This window comes from Micromesistius poutassou, assembly GCF_964030765.1.
Source record: "Micromesistius poutassou genome assembly, chromosome: 12".
NCBI lineage: Eukaryota > Metazoa > Chordata > Actinopteri > Gadiformes > Gadidae > Micromesistius > Micromesistius poutassou.
The window spans coordinates 5412292-5433483 of NC_140282.1; the positions used below are offsets into that span (position 1 = coordinate 5412292).

Genomic DNA, 21192 nt, shown 5'->3' on the forward strand with positions numbered 1-21192 from the left:
GGCATTAGGGAGGATTTAGTAATTAAGTGATAGGCTGAGGACTAAATTGGGTGTTTGTGGGCTGGCGCGCCACCCCCAGGTCCCTACAGCCATGCAGATAGGGGATTCTAATTGCCAGGAATATTGATCATCCCTGCGAGGGGCCCGCGCGGGGGATCTCGCGCCACATCGATTAGCTGTTACTGCGGCCCGCTTGTCAATAGAAGAGGGAGGTGAGCAATGGAAGCAGGGCTCAGGGCTTTTCCCACACTGCTCTCCTCAACCACAAGCCGCGGTTGTTCACACGTACGCGGTGACACATCCTGTTGTGTTTTGTTAAACGTGCCATTATTATGCGCTCACCTAGACGTACTACTACCACCGCACGCGCGCACACATGCAGACACACATACACACACACACACATAGGTTGGACTTGTCAAGCATGACTTACCTCCAGAGTGGACCACCCTCTCCCTGCAGCCTTACAAGGCTAAAGGTGAGACACAGGAGCAAGAGCAACACCTGTGGAGGAACACCTGTGGCTTGGATCCTTCCCATCGCCTCCTGGTAGATACTGAGGATTAGAGTGTTCTGTTCAGGCTGCTATATAAATAGACCCTGGTCAGCTGCAGTCCACATGCAAATTTGCTGTTTAAACATAATGCAGTTATGTATATATATATATATATATATATAGTGTCTATATACATATACTATGTCTATATATGTAGGCCATATATGTATTTATACATATATATGTATTTATATATTGTGTCTATATACATATGGGGAGGAAGATCCTCCTTAACATTGTTGAGAATAAAAAGTGTAGATTGCCCAGACTACTGTAATGAATTAATGCCCTTAAATATGACTACTTTAATGCCTTTGTATATGAAATGTTTGTTTCCCTGGGTAAATAGGTTATCACCTATTGAATATTACTTTGGGGAGGACGTTCCTCCCTCAGTCTCCATTGACAAATATTGTCAATGGAGCCCTACTTTGCCCAACCCTAAAACAGTACAATACACAATATGCAAACACTATACACTATATACACAATAAGATGCTTAGCAGTTCCAGGATAATATTAAATACTGAAATAATATTAAATACTGATAAGGTGCAAGATAAGGAGAGATAAGGTGCAGTTTTATTTACAGTGATAAGATCTAAATTTAAATTATTTGTGTGTATTGCGTGGGCGTTGCTGAGAAACGTTGTACAGTCTAATGGCACCAGGTAGGAATGATTTCCTGTACTGTTCTTTAAGGCAGCGGGGTTGAATTAGTCTGCTGCTGAAGCTGCTCTTAAGCGTGTCCAGAGCTTCGTGGGGGGGTGAGAGACATTGTCCATGATCACCAGGAGTTTTCTCAGCATCCTGTCCTCCGCCACCTCCTCCAGGGTGACAAGCTTAGAGCCAACAACAGACCCTGCCTTTTTAATAAGTTTATTTTGTCTGTTTGCGTCCTTCGCTTTGATGCCCGCACCCCAGGACACCACAGCGAAGAAGATGGTTCACGCAACAACAGACTCGTAGAACATCTGGAGCATCCGGTTGCAGACATTAAAGGACCTGAGCCTCCTCAGGAAGTAAAGCCGGCTCAGGCCCTTCTTGTAGACTGCCTCTGTGTTTGTGGTCCACTCCAGTTCATTATCCAGCACCACACCCAATAAGTAGGAGCCCTGGCTGTGGAGCAGCCCGGAGGGAGGGTTTATCCCCTCAAGTCTCTAGGCTACGAGAACCAACAAACCCGCTCGTATGCCTCGTTTCCACCGAGCGGTGCGCTACTGTTCGTTGTGGTACAGTGCGGCTCTGTTCGCTTATATTGGCGTTTCCACCAAGCGGTGCGGTGCGGTTCGCTTATATTGGCGTTTCCACCGCCAAAAGTTTGCAGAAATAAACATGCTGAGTCTACCTATTTTTCGGTTTTAGTTTGGTATGACCAGGTCACTGATATCTTTACAACACAAACAGCGAGGAGGATTGACTTGATCTATAAATCCCTCAATCTTATTTGGCTTAACACCATGAACAACATTCTGAAACATCCATTAACATCCACATTTGCCTCAAACAATGTTAGGCTTACAGCCCATGTCAATAGTTGTGAAATTATGTTCTTGTTGTTCTTTTAATTGTTTGTTACTCTGACCGTTTTGTTTAATATTGTGGAAAGGATGTTAATGAATGATTCATAGCATGATGCATTTTAAATGGCATCACTTTTGGTCTTGTCTTCATTTTTCTTAAAACAATTGTAGCAGATTTTTTTATTTAGTTTTACAAATCAAGAGTAGACCTGATTTGACTAATAGGCTTTGCATCCTTTCCTTCTGCCCTTGTAGTCCAAGACATGCTTCCCACCAGCTTTCAAAGTACAATGCTGCCACTGGTGGATTTGTATCAATTTTATTCACATAATTATTCCTCCCTGCCTGAAACAACTTGATTCTCACATTATGCCACCATACGCCACTAACAGTGCAAGCAGGCCAATGGCAACCAAGTGCGCAGTCCTTCCTCCCTCACTTTAAAAACCACCAGCTGCCACTGATGTATTTTGTTTCCTTTGGATAATAAGATAAGATTAGAATTGGTTGGTTTTGGCGACCCTGTTGCTTTCCATGTATCCAGCGTGTTTGGTTCCTAAAGTTTTTCTATAATTCTAAACTGATTGTCAAAGAAAGAAATTCGCCCAAAGGAATATCTGCATGCAGTCTGTGTGTTTACCACACACACTATATTAGTTCCTCAGAGACATGTTGATTCAATATTACAAGAAATGTACCTTGGGTTACCCCTTTCCAGCACGCGTCAGAAGGAAACGCATATCTCTCCATTGTGACACTATGGCTCCACTAAGAACATTAACAACAGGTCATGTCCTTGATGCCACCTAACACAACCATCCATCTGTAAAGGTTGCTTCTTAGATTCTAGGATAAGAGGCCTCCTTCCATAAATAGAATATTCCATCGTACATCGGCTGACCCTGGTGTGACCCCTATGTCAATAGCAGAGCCATTTGACGGACCTGGCTTAAGGATGCAACCAGAGCCCGACCTCTGCAGGGGGCTAACTCTGGGGGCCACGGCTACAGGAAGAGGCGGCAAAGAAAGCCATCAACCAATTTGATCTCCTTGATCAGGGATATACTTTGCCTGATTAACTTATTATCTGTGAGCAGAGGGGATGTGTGTGTGTGTGTTTGTGTGTGTGCATGTGTGTGTGGGAGTGCGTGTGCGTGTCTGAATGTATTTGTGTAAAGAGATACAGTAAATATGAAATGTTTCAAGATTGCGGATCTTCCTTGATCTTTATTTCATTAATGATGTATCCTGGAATATCTATTAATATGTATTATCTATCAAATATTCATTTGATGATAATGTTGATCATATTTGTGCTAGTGTTAATCCTCTGCCTGGCTTGCCTCTATGCCATCCAACCAGTTTGTCCCTTGTTGTTTTTGTTGTCCAATCGGTTCCTAGGTCACCTTAGCCGTTTTAACTGAGCCAGTGAAGTGAATAAACACTAGGATGATTGTGAGCAGGGGATGCTGCACAGCCCCTTCCTTAACCTGAGTCATTTAGAGCCTATTACAGAACATCAATATATCGATCGCGGCGGGTGTCTCAGTGTACTGCTCGGTAAACACACAGTCGGTTTGCCGTGCATGTTTTATCTGCTTGCATCTTATCACGATTGGGATCTTTTCATTTTCAGTTGAGATAATCATGGTTGGAATTTGGCTCTGAGCCAGAGATGTGTTGCTGTTTGGGTCTGAACATGCCCATGGTTTTTGAATAAGGATGCTTTGGATTTGGGGGGGCTGGGGGGGGGAGTTTCTGCATATTTAATGCTCTTACCGAGAAATGCTGTCATGTTTCAGTTGATTCTTTATTGGTTTTTCGTTTGTTTGTATATCTGAAGGCTACTATCGTTCCTCATCCTTTTTAAGTACCTCGCTGTTTAAGTAACACAATGTACTCAATGTGGGCAATAATCTAACTTGATAATAATCATTTTTCCCCATGTCCCATATACTAATAAGATCTCAATAGCATCAATGTGATGTGATGCACTCAGTGGCTTTGTAACTCTGTGGGAAGACGATAATTCCACCGCCACACATTCATATTTCATGGCCGTGGCCTCGATATGTACGTTGTTCCCATCGGTTTGCCTGGACTCGTCAGTGGTCCATTTGTCTTCCCCGGAGGGGGAATAGTTTCCCATCTGTGGCCTCTGACTGAGGCCTGCCCACACACCTCTGAATCACGCTCAGATTCTCCCTGCAGCCAATCCCACAAATTGAATTAGTTTCCATCTAAATTTGTTTCACAACCAATTATTGTTTTTAACCCCAAAGGAAACAAAGAAGAAATGAGTCGGATCTACCAAGCCATAAACTCAGAGTATATTTATATATATATGCCTCTGCACCAACCGGGGGGACACAAACCTGAAGCACAGCAATTTTACCAACCGTTCATCTGTTAGCAAATTAAATCACACCACACTTTGCGTATTTAAGAAAGTTGGATCAATCTGATGGAAAAGTTACTCCCTCAATTACCATCTGAAATTAATCTCCTTAATCCCTCTTTGATCTCTTTCATGCATAAAAGTTGATCTTTCATCAGCCCACCCATGTGCTTTAAACATTCCCCAAGATGATGACTTGTGACCACCACCCAACTTGGCAGTATTTGAAACACCAGCAGGTGCATTAGATTTCATCATTGATAGTACAGACTGTAGTCAGGTCTGCAGGAGCATGTGGCAGAGCGCCATCCAGAGGTGGCAAGAGGAATTGGAGTGTCTGAAGAAGCAAGGGATGGACGGCAAGGTGAATCTGGAAGCCAAGGGTGGCCATCGGTGCTAGACATTTAGGAGAGAGAGAGTGATTGCACTGAAGTATTGTGCTGATACAACCGCTAGGTTCATTAAGATCACTCACTTCCAACTCTATAGAAAATCATGCAATAAACTTTGATGTATCGATTTGAACCATCAATGTCATAATAACCACAGAAAGTCATCCTCCGTGTTTTTTTTACATCCATGGTTTACGCTCACATGTTTGATCGTTGATTATTGCTATTTTTCGGATGCTTAGATTCTGGAATTGTTGGGGTAGCACGCATTCATGGAAGGTATTGGTTAGTGTGCGATGTGCCGTTTTGACCAGAGCGTTCCAAGCGGTCCACTCTTCACACTCCTATTATAACAAGTCATTATGTGTGCTGCTCTTTTTTGATCTTGCAGTCTGTCCTCAGTACAAGACAAAAACGGTCTAGACAGACTACAAATTAGTTAAAAGTCTGCAATAGTCAAATAAAATCCCACGGAGGGAGGACCTCCCCATTCTTTGAGTTTGAGTTCTTTGGTATTGGCACAGCAGGGATCGATAACAGTTTTTTTTTTCCCCCATCTTATTTGGAGCCTGCCCCCTTTAGATGAGGTTCTCTATGGTCTGTCAGGGAGAGCTATATAACCGGATGCCAGCCCTGTTGTCTATCTGCATGTTGATACGCTATTTTTGTGTTTGATGTGTGGATTCACAGTGTGTTAGTAAAGTGCACAAGTATGTTCTTATTTCACATTTCTCCTGCATGTTTGCAAGCGGTCACATACATTAACTTGATCTTTCCTCGCCTGGAGCACCTCGACAGCACACTTTTTGTGTGTATGGATATTAATGGACCCTTACTTTTCCATTTGAATGAAACCTAATTTAGCAGTTCTTGCTTGCCGAGTCATCATACTTAGCTGAATGGCAGTCTGCCCCTTCATTTACTCAGTGCTGGTCTTGTTTTAATTTTTCTATATTATTCATTTTTTTAATCATTTTTTACAAAATCAGTAAATGTATGGAGTAAAGTTAGCCTTATCTTTCAAAAATCACCACAATCATCATCATCGTCATCATCAGCAGCAGCAGCAACCTTTAGAAAGGAGGCTAATGGCCTCCAAGCCCTGGAGCACGAGGTCTCACTGCTTCAACCCTTGAGTGTTATGTAGCAGTGAAGAAAAAGCACGGTTAATGTTATCTACATTCTTAGCAGCAGCCATTAGTGTAATACAGACAGAGCTGTATCAACGGAGGCAGTAGAAGTCACTTTACAGAGTTCTGGTCATTAATGTGAAGCACAGAACCCCTTCAGAAATACAGATTTGACCTGCGGAGGTCACATTGTTCACTAATTGTAACACCGCAGGCAAGATATGGTTGGGAGATGGCAGATGGGAAATGTATAGGGGGTGGGATGTCTGTGTGTTGCTAAGGCTGAGGGGATCAGTTGATGTCTCTTCCAAGCCAAGACCTGGATTTAGATACAGTATGTGAGATATAAGGAAGCATGCACTGCTAATACAAACTATTTAGTTATATTTTAATGATGTTATTGAGTTAAAAAGCAACATGAAGCCATGTTTGGCAGCATATTTGTTATGGTGTACCAGAACAATAATATACAGATATATACAATGAGAAAATTGTGCTCTCTATACACTATACAAGTGAAGAAGGCTTGCGAAGCTATGGAACTTAAAATTAGAAAAAAAAGTCTCAATCATGCGGTTTTATTTAGTTTGATTGTATACATTATGTATTAAAGAGGTGCCCCTAGTGGACAAAGTGTCATTATCCTGTTTATTCAGTGATGGACAAGTCTGTATGCATATGTTCAAGTGTGTGTGTGTGTGTGTGTGTGTGTGTATACACACTGAAGACCGAGCAGAGGGCACAACTCAGGTTCGTCTTTATGTTCCGGCATCAGGCCGCTTAAGTGCTGTCAGACTAGCTTGGAAACAGCAGCGCTGTGGACCTATTAATTGCTTTATGGAAGCGTCTTTGTCAGTTTGCGGTCAGCAAACACTGGAGAAAATGAAGTGCAAGCAGATGCCCCCGCCTCATAACCGGAATAAAAAAAAGTAATTATATGCTGTGGACGGCGGTGCACTGGCTGTCTGCTTTTTTTTTATGTTGGTAAATAATTGGTGTCGGCGGTACGGCCACATCAGAGGAAGGCCGTTAACACCTTATCACTGCGGCAGAATAAACACTGGACTTATGGTACAGATCTGAGCCTCACAGGCATCTCTCCACGTTTGATTGCCTCTGTACCTGATTGCATTTGGGTCATTTCTTTGCTGTTATCCCTTGGCCCTTTTTTGGGGGGTGCATGCAAATAGCATTTGAAGCTGGACATAGGCAAATATGGAAATATGTGTGTGAACATGTAGATTTTACGGATTTAGCTGGTGAATGCTAGTCGGCGATGACCAGACTGGGAGCTCACTGGGGTTGCTAGGCGATCGCAGGGGGATTAGAAGGGGGGGGGTGGGGGTAGGCGTAGAGCTGCAGTGCATTCTGGGGCCGCCTCCAGTCAGACTCATCTCAGCCACGCTCCCCCTACACACACACACATACACACACACTAACACACACTTGCACAAACACACACACACACACACACACACACACACACACACATCACTTTAATTGCCTTTCCTTCTTTCATTACTTTTATTGCCTCTCCTCTGCATTGCTTGGTCCCCAGGCTGGTGGAAAGGTCATTGTGGTGGCGGTGGCGGCACAGGGGTGGGGGTCCCTCCTCCTCCCCTGACTGTCGGGATATGGCTCTGGGGCTGCAGGACAGACGGCCACCGGGACGCAAGGCTCACCAATGCTAGGGCTGAGCCTTGCCTTTTTTAATGGTGACACCCATGATATATTTTTACTGACCAATCACGACTCTCGTTTCTAATTGACTGGGTTTCAAGACAAACTGATGAATTAGTGTTATTCATTTCCGTCAGATGGATATCAGTTGGGACAGAATTAGTTGTCTAGTGGAATGCAATGTGATGCAGATAATGCAGATGGATTGTTATTGTTGTTGTTGTTGTTGTTGTTGGCTCTGCTGAAAGCCAAAAGTCAACGGGTTGTGTGCATACAAGACCTCTCACACTGCCTGGATCGGTGGTTTTGACACGTGTCGAACCCACAGAGGATGTTGAATAAAGGGAAGAAGGACTGTATGCCTCGGTATCTACCCTCAGCCACTTTATATTCAGGGCTGACAAAGTCAGGTCAAGGGCTATTCAACTGAGACAGCCGGACCATGCGTTGACCCCTGTTTCATTTGACTGATTATGAGGTTATACCTTTATGCACGATACTCAAGCATTGACCATCATACATGGTCTATGGTGAACCCTGCCGTCCTGCCAGGCTGGTACATATGTAGAATTTGAGCCACTCTTGATCCTTTAGTTCACAACAAATCTTTTCTTCTCATCTTTCTCAGCTTCACTGTCCCGAATCAAATTCAAAATTCTACTTCTCACCTTCAACTACTTCTGTGATCTTCTTCTGACCCCTTATACTCCTTCCCCCGCTCCCTCAGATCAGGAAACCACAATCTCCTCTCTGTCCCCGGCATCAGACTTTCTACCCTGGGTGGCAGGTCTTTCAGCACCATGGCCCCCAAACTCTGGAACTCCCTTCCTCAATCCCTCCGTGACTATCCCTCCTTCCTCTCTTTAAAGCTCATCTTAAGACCTTTCTCTTTCAAGAACTCTTCTCCTCTTCCACCACTACTTAGACTCTCTTTATATCTATACACAGAATCTTTATTTATTTGTTTTGTTGTATTTCTTGTTGTTCTGTTGTGTTACCCTGACTCTGTAAAGCGACCTTGAGTGTGAGAAAGGCGCTATATAAAATAAACATATTATTATTATTATTATTATTAACAAATCAAATCCACAAGCAAATACCCTTAGATACATACGCATAACTGAAAGGACTCAGAGATGTGATTTGCTCCCCATGTTTATTTTGTATGCTTTCCACTGTTACTTTCCCTCTTTCTCTGATGGCAATACCTTCCTTGCCTTAAGGTGGTGGTATTGTGTCTGGCATCATCGCAGAGAACAACTAATAGGTAAACCAGTGCAAAGATGACACAGCCCACTGCACAACACAATGTACATATACAACTTTGTATTTCTGCAAAGGGCAGTACAACCATCCGTCTCCCACAGTAGAGTTAAGGTGGACAACCAAAGATTGTATACTGTATATGTCTAAGACTTTTAAATGCAGCAGTCTGTGGAGTATTGTTCACTAGTGTGTGTGTGCGTGCGTGTGTGTGTAACAACTGCAATTGTTTTGGCATGATCATAAACATCTAAAATGTGATCTATCTGTTTTGTTTTTAAAAAGGTGAATTCATTCATACCGTAGACGAATGTAACACGGTTGCTGTAAACATATGCATAAAGCGTAACTCAAAATGCTATATGTTATTGGTTTGATACTTCTGTACAACAGCCTATACGTCTGAATAGCCTTGAAACCATTTCAGCTTTCAGGTTTCAGGTTTCAAGCCATTGCAAATTGTTGTTTCATTCAATGTTTTACAAGCTGAATTCCAGGCTTTAATAGCATGGCCAACTTTTTTTTCCTATATATTCGACACGCTGAAACACAAACACACACCACAACCAAAAATGTCAGATGGAAACGGCACCACTGGCGTATTCTCTGCCTGTCACTGGAGGGCCTTGGGCAGGGCCTACCGACACAGACATCAACAACACAACGTGTATGGATGGCTTTGTGAGACCATCCCGATCTCACTAGTTCAAATTCTGTTTCTCTCTGCAGATCAGTCTGGCCTCCAGCTCGGTGAAAGCCTTTTCAAAAGTACAGAAAAATGATCGGACCAGCCATGGCTCAAAGGACGGAGTTTCCGTTCATGATTGACAAGGACTTTCATAACAATGGAGACTTTCATAACAATGGAGGCGCCCGAGAAAAAGGGAAGAATTGGACGGAAGCGATAAGAACTGTTTTTGTCTTTTTGACTGAGATAATAACGCTTTACATCTTCTTTGAACCACGTAGGGTACGTCCATATGTGGAACTCACGTGTCCAACTGGCTTGGACATGTGGTCAACACCATCCAGACCATCGGCTTACATGGAGCATAACACTTCATTGCCAACTCCCCGGGGCATAGTGATAGGCAGAGGGCCACAAAGAAATGCTTTAAAGACCACGCAAAAGCCCTTCTAAAGAGGTGGCAGATCTGCCAGTGACAGATCTGCATGGGCTATCAGTTGCTGCCAAGGTAGTGTCACAACAGTGTGATGTGATGAGGTGGCGACCTGACCAACACACCGAAAGACAGGGAAGATCGGCTTGGCCACAGCTAGATACCCCCCACTCCGTTCCCACTCCGTCCTCCTCCTGTTAAAATCACATGAAATATGCTGTTAAAAATAACATTAAATAAACGTTCAAAATGTCCAAATCCATGTGTGTGTGTGTGTGTGGGTGTGTGTATGCGAGTCAAGAAATTGTCCAGGAGACTAGAAGACTCACAGACTTTCCACTTAATTTACAAAAAGAAGAAGCGCAAACTGTATTTAATACAATATTAAATGAATTAAAATTAGACTCATACAATGAAGTGGAGTGAATAAAGTGTAACAGTCAGCATTAAAACCAAGACGGAAGCATAATAATAATGTTTCAAGGTCATAGCAGCGCTTGGAAGTTTTATTGAGGTCAGAGTCTGGATGGCACTCTCCAGACTCTGTTCAGGGAAAGTGCATCCAATGAAGTGCTCATCATTAATGGAGTAATTTTCCTTCAATAGCTAGCCTCTACAGAGACAGTTTCTTCCCCCAAACTAGTATCAGAATGCGATATATCCGCCAACACATACAACTAATACATCACTCTGCCCGAACAAAGACTGCAAAGGCACAGCAAAGCTCTCCTGTGACTAAACAACTCCAAACGAACACAGAGCTTCGTAACGTGTTTTCTATGTTTTCGCTGCCTTGCTCCAGAGACCAGGTCAGTATTGTACCAGTGTGTGTGTGTGTGTGTGTGTGTGTGTGTGTGTGTGTGTGTGTGTGTGTGTGTGTGTGTGTGTGGTTCCAGCCGGAGCTTGAGTGTTTTTTTTTCTTTTTTTCAAATGGGTCATCTAAAAGACAAGTCAATAAACACATCCGTGGTATCCGTGAAAAGTGAAACCACCACACACACACACACACTCTACTCTAACTCCCCTCCCATGCTAGATTTTTATTGACTGTCATGTTTTGTTCTATTTTGGGTCCGGCATAGGTCTCATAGTGATTCTGTACTTAATGTTGTCGTTTTTCTTGTGGACGTTTCTGATCCGAGAGCCCTGTGCTCTCAACGTCACAACACACCTCTGATGCTGAGGGTCCTCTTCATGACCTCCGATGTACTCTTATGCTCTGTCCTGAACCACCTCCTTACTCTGGAAAACGGTGTGTGTGTCTGTGTGTTTGTTTGTGAGGGGGGGGGGGGTCTTTGGCCTATTGCAGCATCTCAGCTTGTTCTATTAGTTACACTCCCCATTAAAACCCAAGGACGTCTCCCCAACTGGCCACATGGACAGACAGACAGACAGGTTATGGTCCTCTGCCAGAGAGCAGACCAGACATGTCCTCCCCCAGTGAGTCTTGAATATCTTTCTCCAAATTGAATATGAATTTTAGATGTGTGGCTCAGGGAAGGGGTATTTGCAGGGGGGGGGGGGGGGAACGGTGTTCTGGACGGCTGTGTGATGATTGAAGCCATCTCGCTTTTGGCCCCTGTGCCCTGTACCACCTTTCCTCAAAGAGAGCTTAGATTTGTGTTGGCTGGCATTTTGCCTTTAATGCATTCCAATCTGACGTCTGTTCAAAACGAAGTGAGGGAAATAGGAGGTGATTGGGAGGGGATAAGTTCTGCGGCGGGGGGGCCAGGAGGCAGAGGCAGAGGGGAAGGGAGTGGAGGGATACGAACCCAATCAGGGCGCCGTGTTGACTGTGCTGATTAGGAGCTTGTGCCGCGAAGAGCCTCTCCATCCCCTCATGCTCCTTTCCTGTTTGCTCCCAGCTTCCTCACAAGCCTCCTCTTCCTCGCTCATTCCCCCTCAAAGCTATCTATTCCCCTTTTCCTAGATTGATGAAAGCCCATATCACATATTAGAATTACAACATAAAAAAAAATCAATCTTGTTTGCTGGAAGTGGGTTGAGTTTGGCAATACATTATGACAGAGTGCAGTTGTCGTCACGGACGCTGGTCTATAAGAGCTCTGTGTGGTGTGTGTCTGTGTGCGCGTGATTGTGTGTGTGTTTGTGTGTGGCAATATTGGTGATTGCCTCCACTGCCGTTTACTTATGTGTGTTATATTTGTTTGTCCGCCTCGCCACCGACCTCAAACCTAGACGAGGGGGTAGAGGAACGGCCCCGGGGCCATTAGAGGCATCGGACTAATGTTCCTGGGACATCCAGCGGAAAGCCTGGTGGGGGGGGGGGGGGCAGGGGGGGAGAAACAGTGGCAGGCTGAGAGCTGCCCAGAGGCCCAGGGAGCAGAGCAACAAATAAATAGATAAACACAAAGAGGAGCTGGGGGGGTGGGGGGGGTTGGCGCTCTCCGTCCATTCTCACGCAACAATGTTTTGTTTATTTATGGCGGTCCGTGGGGGGGGGGGGGGGGGTGGAGACGTCGGACTGGATGGTGGGTAAAATGGCATGGGGGGTGGGGGGGTGGCGTGGGGGCTGGTGGTAGTGGTGTTTAGGGAGTTTACAGGGAGACTACAGCTCTGACGAGGCAGGCCCCGGCTCCACAAGCAGCTCTTGTGGAGGGTTTTCAAGCCTGGGGGGTAATCTTTTTTTACTGCCCGCCGCTCATGCGATCCAATAGATTTGATGGCAGTGAGAGCGACCCGCGTCGACGGCCCACGTCTGAATGTCACGGTTATCGTCAACATGTGACTTTACGTGCCGTATGACGATCATCAGCATGTTTGTTTTTATCCATTTCTTCAGTAAACTCTTTCGAGTGAATACCCTCCCGCCCCCCCCTCCTTTCCGATTGACAGACGTTCTCCATATTTGTTTACCAGGGGTCTGAAATATTCATATTGTACGCCTTTCCGAACAGAAGTTATCCGGCGTAAATGCTACTTGGGATCAGGTGATTTTCCCAGCAGCTGGCTGTTAGCAACGGGGGTGGGGGGGGTGGGGGGTGGTGTGAGCGGTCATTTTCTTGCGGGGATCCAATCTATTCCTCTCGCGGGGGCCGCCTGCAGAGCGCCCAACCCAGCCTTTTAATGCACTGAAGCAAAAGTGCTCTGGTTCCACAACCTATCACGCCTTGGGCACCCTCTTATGTGATTGAATAGTTAATAACTACGTGTCACCTTTTTGAAAGCCAGAGACGTTGGCCTCTCCCGGAGTGTTTCCTTCTCTTTTTTCCCCTCTTTGTCTCCACGGCTGTTTAACCTGTCTATCGCCACTCGCACTCAAATGCCAAAATTGACTGTCGGCGTGCTTTTTTTCTTTTCAAGCCGCCACTCTAACTTTTATCGTCTTTCCTTCCTGTCTGACTACTTTCTTGTGTGTCTCTGCTGTCTCGGGCTGGAGTGGCGATCAGTAATATTTAGCTTGTGTTCCCTTCCTCCGTCTGCCTCTCTGCGACTCTCTCTATGCCTCTCTCTTTCTCTATGCCTCTCTCTTTATCTCTCTATGCTGATCTCTCTTTATCTCTCTCTATCATTCCCTCTTCTCTCTGCCTCGAGCTCCCTCTCTGCCTTCTTTCTTTCTCTTGCTCTATTCCTATCTCTCTCTCTCACGCTCTCTCTCTCTCTCTCTATAGCTCACTATATGCTTCTCTCTTACATTCTCTGCCTCACTGTCTCTCTGCCTTTCTCTTTCTCGCTCTCTCGATCTCTCGCTCCTCACGTATCACACGACACGCACACACCCTCACACACCTCATTAGCGCAGCCCACGTTCGCAGGCTCCTGCAGAATGTGACCCGGCCTAATTGTGTGCCGTGCTCATTTGTTCTTCCTGCATGATGAGGCGATTGCTTACGTATTCTCCTCAGGGCTTCCATCGCACATTAAAATGATTGACTCATTTCATTCACAGCACACTTTTTTTTTCTTCCCGAGCTGTTTGATAAGCTCATTTCCCCTCACTGCTCGTCTATTCCTGTGCGACTGAAAAAGTTATGACAATACAGACAACGGTGATAATTATTCGGATTGTTTCCTTCAGCAAATTATGTGTCGCAGAAAATGATATGGCGTTTGTGGACCTGTTTATCCTGCCGGAGTTAACCCTCACAAGACGACAGTTTATTAGGATGCAGCCAGAGTGGCTAGGAGCCCATTGGGCACACTAAACTGTCACAGTCAACAAGAAGCTTAAGAGGGATTTGGACACAAGCAGAAGGCCGCTGCGTACTCAGTGGAGCAAATTAGCATTCTGCTGGAATTATGTCGCTCGGTGAATTGTTCACCGGGTTTGTCCAGTCAAGTCATGAAGGATTTTGGTATTACATCCAATGTAGAAAAAACAACTGATATACAAATAACAGCTGCTTATATTTTGATACATACATACTGTATAGATACACATATATATATTATTTTAAAAGCATGGACACAATCAATGCAGTCATGTTTTGGAAATGTTTTAATAATTTTAAGCAATCAAATGTTTTTGTATCTGGCTTTGATTGATCAGGTCTGAATAAATGCTTTCTTCTAGATGTGTTCTAATCGTGAGAAGACCTCTGACAGGCAGGTTAGTAGCAGGGGTGTGTGTGTGCATGTGTGCGTGCATGTGTGCAATGTGTGTCGAGTGTGTTTGCATGTGTGCATGCGGTTGTGTGTGTATGTTTGTGTCTGTGTTGTGGAAACCCGGTTCACAAGAGTCAGTTCTCACGGCAAGTACCACGCACTGGTTCCAGGTATAGCCATAGTCTGCGTTTATTCACAATCAAGGCAGTGAAAAGGAAATACATAAACTGTACTATGGCCTCAGAGAGACACGAGTAATTCGATGTATCAACGGCCTTCTCCGTGCTCGTCGTTCCCGCTTCCCCCTGGAGTGAGTCCTCGTCGCCTTTTAAGATGTCCGCCAGGTCTTTTCCTCCCTCCGGCCAGGTGTACCCCATCTGGTTGATTGCGGTGAGTGAAGTTGTGCTCTCTGCCGCCGGCTAGTGGGTGGCGGCGGTATACGCCGTCCACCACTAGCCCACGGATCCCCCTGGTGGGGAGCGGGTTGCCACACTCCTTCACCGCGTGCTGAAGCCTCTGGTCGACTGGGGTCCAGCTCAGGCATGCATCCCAGCGTGACAGGGCATCAGTGTTGGCGTTCTCCTTGCCCGGTCGGTGGTCCACCTTGAAGTGGAAATCCTGGAGAGCCAGGAACCACCTTGTCACCCGGGCATTGGTGTCCTTGGCGCTGGCCATCCAATTCAATGGAGCATGGTCGGTGACCAGGGTAAACTCCTGACCTAGGAGATAGTAACAGAGTTTATCCAAGGTCCACTTGATGACCAGAGCCTCCTTCTCCACCGTGGAGAAATTCCTCTCATTGGGCAGGAGTTTCTGGCTGAAGTATGTGATTGGGTGTTCCTCTCCGGCCCGGATCTGGGAGAGAACTCCCCCCAGCCCCACTTCCGAAGCGTCCGTGTGTACTATGAGTTCTTTCCGTCGGTGTCCATGGCTTTCTTCAACATCTGTTTCAGGGTTTTGTTGAACCGCTCCACCAGGCCGTCCATCTGGGGGTGATACACCGACGTCCGGAGCTGCTTGACCTGGAGAAGGCTAAGCAATTCCTTCATTACCCGAGACATAAAACATGAGCCCTGATTGGTGAGTACCTCCCGGGCTATCCCCACCTGGCTAAACAGTAGCATGAGTTCCTTGGCTACCGCCTTAGCTGTGGCCACATGTAGGGGTAGGGCTTCTGGGTACCGGGTGGCGTAGTCCACCAGCACCAGGATATACCGGTGTCCCTGGCTGGTCTTGGGGAGGGGCCCCACAATGTCAAGGGCTATGGTGGTCGAATGGCGTCTCTATGATGGGCATAGGTATGAGGGGATTCCTGACCGTGGCTCTAGGGGCTACACGCTGGCATTTGGGACACACCTGGCAATGCTGCTCTACATCCCTCTTTACCCCCGGCTAGTAAAACCTAGGGTTTTGTCCATGCCCAGATGTGCAGGAGGTGTGTGTGGGCCATAAACAGCACCTTGCTGACGTATGGTCGCAGGACCACTAATTGTTCCGTCACCCCCCCCTCTTTTTCCACTACCCGGTAGAGCAGCCCCCCCCCTGGTGCTAAAGTGTGGGTGCGGTAAGCAACTCACCGAGTCCCGGGTTTGTCCGTCATGGGCGAGAACGTGGCTCCATGCATGCTTTAGGGCGTCGTCCTGTAGTTGGGCGCTGGCGAACTGGCCCGGCCGAGCAGTACCTTCCCCCCCTGCCGGAGAACTCAGTGAGGGGGGAACTCTCGGGCTCCTCGGGTGGGTCGTTCTGCTCGGACGCCTTTAGGGTGTCCGTGGTGCCTGGGGAAGGTCCCTGCATTCCGGGCCGGGCAGACCCCCCTGCCGTGTGGATTGGGGAACCCGGTGGTGAGGGCCCGTTCCCCTCGGACCCCTGGTCCTCTGCCGTCGACTCCCCCGGGGTCGCCGGGACCCGCATGGCCCCGTAGGCCGGTCGAGCCATCCTCGCAACTCGGCGGGGAGGCTCTCTCCGGGCCCGGGATCCCCACTCCGGATTCCACAGCCGATGGAATATCGGGCAATCCCTCCCGGTCAGGAGCGGTACCGGAAGTTGGGGAACAATCCCTGCCCGGGCAGTGAACACTCCGTAGGGGGTCCGGACGACCACGTGGCAGGTCCCGTAGGTATGGGTGTCCCCGTGTACGCAGGCGACCTCCATCGGTCCCCCCTCCTTTCCCCCCGCCAGGTCGGGACAGAGTAGGGTCACCACGCTGCCAGTGTCCAGGAGAGCCTGCGTGTCCTGGTTCATGACCCGCGCTGGGATTGTGGGGGTCCCGGACATCCCCTGCGCCCAACAGGTGGCCAGCATGCAGGGTCAGCGCGTCCCCTCGTCCGCGTAGGCCGACGGCATCGACACATCCCGGTCTCCGGGACAGTATCGGTCTATATGACCGAACTGGCCGCAGGTGTAGCACCGCCTCCCCTCGCGGCCCTCCTGGGTCACGATCGGCGGTTCCGGTGGGGGTGTCTGTGGCAAGGTTGTGGGTCCCCGTCGGTCTCGGCGGGTCTCTGTAGGCCGAGGGGTGGTCCGGGGGCTGGGGCTCAGCTGTTGGGCTACCTGCCAGTTCTCCAGCTGACGGACCAGATCGTCCACCGTGTCGGGGTGATGGTGGGCCAGGATCCACCACGCGTCTGGCTGAAGCTGGCGAATGGTATTGTCTATGAGGACTCGGTCCAGCGGGCTGTGTCCCTCGCCTGTCGCCAGCCACCTCCTCACTAGGCGGCCATGCTGGGCGATCCGTACCGCACCCCGGATGTCGAATCACCAGTCGTGGAAGCGTTGGGCCCTGGCCGCGAGGTTGTGCCCGTAGTAGGCCAGTATAGCCTGCTTGAGAGCGGGATACTGGCTGGCGGTCTCGGCCGAGAGGTCCTGGCTCGCCTGCTGTGCGGGTCCGGTGAGGAAGGGCGACAGGATGTGGGCCCACTGTTCCTCCGGCCAGCTCTCCCTTCGGGTGGTCCGCTCGAACACATCCAGGTAGGCCTCCACGTCGTCCTCTGGGCCGAGCCGACTGGTCGGGGCGGCGGTCGGGGAGTCGCGGATGGTGTGCTGAGTAAGTCGGAGCACCGCTTCATGGAGCAGGGCCAGACTCTCCGCAGTCTCCCGCTGTATAGCGGCGGCCTGCACCTGGTGCTGCTGCTGTCGCTGGGCGGCGGCGGCCGCGTCGGGATTCTGCATAATGGGTGGGCGGGTACTCTACCGTGAGTTGTAGTGGGTTCCCAATACCATATGTGGAAACCCGGTTCACAAGAGTCAGAGTTCTCACGGCAAGTACCACGCACTGGTTCCAGGTATAGCCGGCGTTTATTCACAATCAAGGCAGTGAAAAGGAAATACATAAACTGTACTATGGCCTCAGAGAGACACGAGTAATTTGATGTATCGACGGCCTTCTCCGTGCTCGTCGTTCCTGCTTCCCCCTGGAGTGAGTCCTCGGTCGCCTTTTAAGATGTCCGCCAGGTCTTTTCCTCCCTCCGGCCAGGTGTACCCCATCTGGTTGATTGCGGTGAGTGAAGTTGTGCTCTCTACCGCCGGCTAGTGGGTGGCGGTGGTATACGCCGTCCACCACTAGCCCACGGATCCCCCTGGTGGGAAGCGGGTTGCCACAGTGTGTATGTGTGTGTGCGTGCGTGCATGTGTGTGCGGCATCTTTGAGCACATAGGCATTTCTTTTTTTTTAAGCCGGTACATATTATGAGATAACTAGTTGTTGAAAATATACAGTTTTCGATCTTGTGTTACAAAACACAGAATGAGCTTTTGCTTTAATATTAAATGTGCATTTTACAAAAACTATTTTAAAATATATTTCATTAACATAGGAGATATAAAAGTATGCAACATTTTAAAACGTTTATGCTATGTAGCCAGTTAAAAAACACATTGTTTACTTTGACAATTAAATTAATGAGAAGAAGTAAGAAGAAATTCTGAGTATTGTTTTAAATTTCAAGCTCTAGCAGTCTCGCTTGTCCTAGAGCTATGTCTGCAGCTGTAAACCTAATAAATGTGAACAGATCAACAAGACATTGCAGTGAAAGAGAGCAATAATAAAGGCATCTAAACCTTTAAAAGTCCTTCTTTGTTCTTTTTCTCTACTCTCCATAAGTTGCCTTTGTTGTAAGTGGGCATTGCTACAGCTTTGAGGGCAACTCTGAGAGTTCCATGCCCATCGGCCTTCGATCGCATGGGATATCTGAGTTTGACAGTATAACGTCTTTTCTTCTAGTAAGACCCTTAAGCAATAGTGGATGAGCTGTTAGCAAGCACATCCACAGGGAGATACACAAGCGCTAGTTGTATACCGTGTAAGAATAAGGCACATGACACTGGAAGAATGAAAATATTACTGGATGCTGCAATACTTTGAAACTCCCTGGATTCACTCATAGAGGTACAGTGGGCTTTATTTGATGTGATGTATAACACTTTCACTAGGGAAACAAAGAGAAAATTAAACACACACGCTTGGAATAGCAAAAAAAAAAGGAGCAATTCTACTTTAAAAAATAACCAGTGGAACTATTGATGGATGCACAACATATGGAAAACATTCTTCCTTCTTATAGCGAAATTGGAGTAATTGACGCCTGCTTTCTCTTATTGCAATAACAGCGAGCCATCCACACTCCTCCTCTGGTGGATTAAAGTGTGATCCCAGCTATTTTCCTGCTGTGGCCGGCTGTTCTGTTCTACGGTGGAGTGTAACCGTAAAGAGTTGCAATGAGCTCACAGAGATACAGGCTGCGGTGGCCCACTGAGGTGGAGGACAGGCCCTCTCTCTGGAAGGATTAATCCCATCCTTACAGGAAGAGGACACCATTGCTTTCTTCCTCTGCCAAATCAATAGGCAACATTCTTCCCAGCATTGCCAGTCAATACCCAACACTTAAGGTGTCTCAGGAACCTAAAGAACACCAATAATTGTTATTAATGCTCCGGGTATCTCCATGCTCTTCATTAAGATGAGGATTCCTGATTCTCAAACAGCCCGTTCGCTAGCATGCCAGCAATGCCCTCCAAACGTCAGCAAATGGGCAGGCCTACATGCATTATAGGAATATAAATATAAAAAGATCTGGGAAATGGTTGCACATCATAATTTTTTAAATACTGAGTTGTAAGAAAATAAAGATAAAAGCTTCTTTTTTTTTTACAACTAAGTTGTTAAAAAGAAATAGGAGCCATGATACTGTTGACCTTATTTGATTTTTTTTTCATCATAAATGTGTTTTTAATAACAGCTGAAATGCACACTACGTGCCCAGAATTGGATTGTGACTGATGAATGTTCTCAACATTAAAAGAGATTCAAAGCAGTGGTAAATTTGAATGTCTTTCATCTTCATAAATCCCCCCCACAGAGTGCAAGAAAGGTAATGGATATTATGTTTTATTGCACAATGAATTTGTGTCACATTCATCCTCATATTGGTAGATAAAAAATGTGCATAATATATTCCACATACATATTTGACATTGATATGAAAAAGTTTGCAGTCTTACCTAGTTTGGTTCGACATTTCACCTCACAAACAATCCAAATACCAACTCCATTTTACTGTCAATGGACGAAGAGATTCCTTGAAGCAACCAAGAGCACAACACTGAAAATTGACTCACCATAAGTATCTACTTCACCTTGAACCAATACTGGCCTGTTTGGATTTCTAAATCACATGAAATCACAGTGTTTATTCCATTAAAAAAAGCGAAGGTTACGGTTCACTAGTTGGAAAGAATTCTCCCTGCACAATGCCGAAACACAAAATATATGTTGCAGGGATGGTTTGCCATTCGAAAACATGCCGGCCTTGGGATGGACGTTTGAGACGTAGCATGTGAGAGGGCATCAGAGGGTTTTCGCTGCATACATTCTATATACCACCTCCAACAGCCTGACCGCCTTGCATACAAAATAAACACACTATCAATGGATGGTGACGTTCGGTTCACTGCAACAATTCTCTGTGTTTCGTCGTCAGTCGGAGATAGAATGCGAGCGCAGAACTCGATGAGGGTCGGCAGCACTCATGATTAGCACTGGGGTCACTGCTTGTGCAACAAGAGACGCAGTATATGTGTCTGTGTTTGTCCCTGTGTGCTGTAGTGTGCGGTTTTGTGTGTGTATTTATGGCGGTGGCAAGCGGGGGAGTTGAAGGTACCATTCAAAATTCAATCAAGTGAAGGCCATCCCCAGCCGGCTGGGAAAGAGTGGAGATTGGTGATGAGGGAGAATTCAGCTGAAGTTTCCATGGGGGCCCGGCTGCGGCTCCTAATGCAGCCTTGGATGTAATTGGGTCCCAGAAGGCTGTTCATTATCAGATGGCAGCGAGGCAACAAAAAAAAAAAGGGAAAAGAAAAAACAAAAGGAAGGAAAGGGGGGGGGGGAGCATTGTCCCTTGCAGCACCATTACGGGACAGGAGTTCATTAAAAGAGCAGTTGATGCCGCTGTTTCTCTCATCAATCTCACTCGCGCTCTTATTACGTTTGTAATGACAGCAGCACGCTCGGTCCACACTGTGATGGGCTAGGACAGAGACGCCCCCCCCCCCCATGAAAATAAATCTTA

General features: G+C 46.8%; 1 protein-coding gene across 1 annotated transcript in view; it reads right to left on the reverse strand.

Moving 5' to 3' along the window:
• zfhx3b (zinc finger homeobox 3b) overlaps positions 1–16903 on the reverse strand; it is a gene marked incomplete at its 5' end in the record, with an annotated part of 183179 nt that extends 166276 nt beyond the window's left edge. Inside the window, 4 exons of the mRNA XM_084475896.1 lie at positions 15118–15446; positions 15533–15651; positions 15736–15856; positions 16311–16903. Coding sequence (XP_084332022.1) covers positions 15118–15446; positions 15533–15651; positions 15736–15856; positions 16311–16903 — 1162 coding nt within the window. The remainder of the gene's footprint in view (positions 1–15117; positions 15447–15532; positions 15652–15735; positions 15857–16310) is intronic.
• Positions 16904–21192: the final 4289 nt, after the last annotated feature.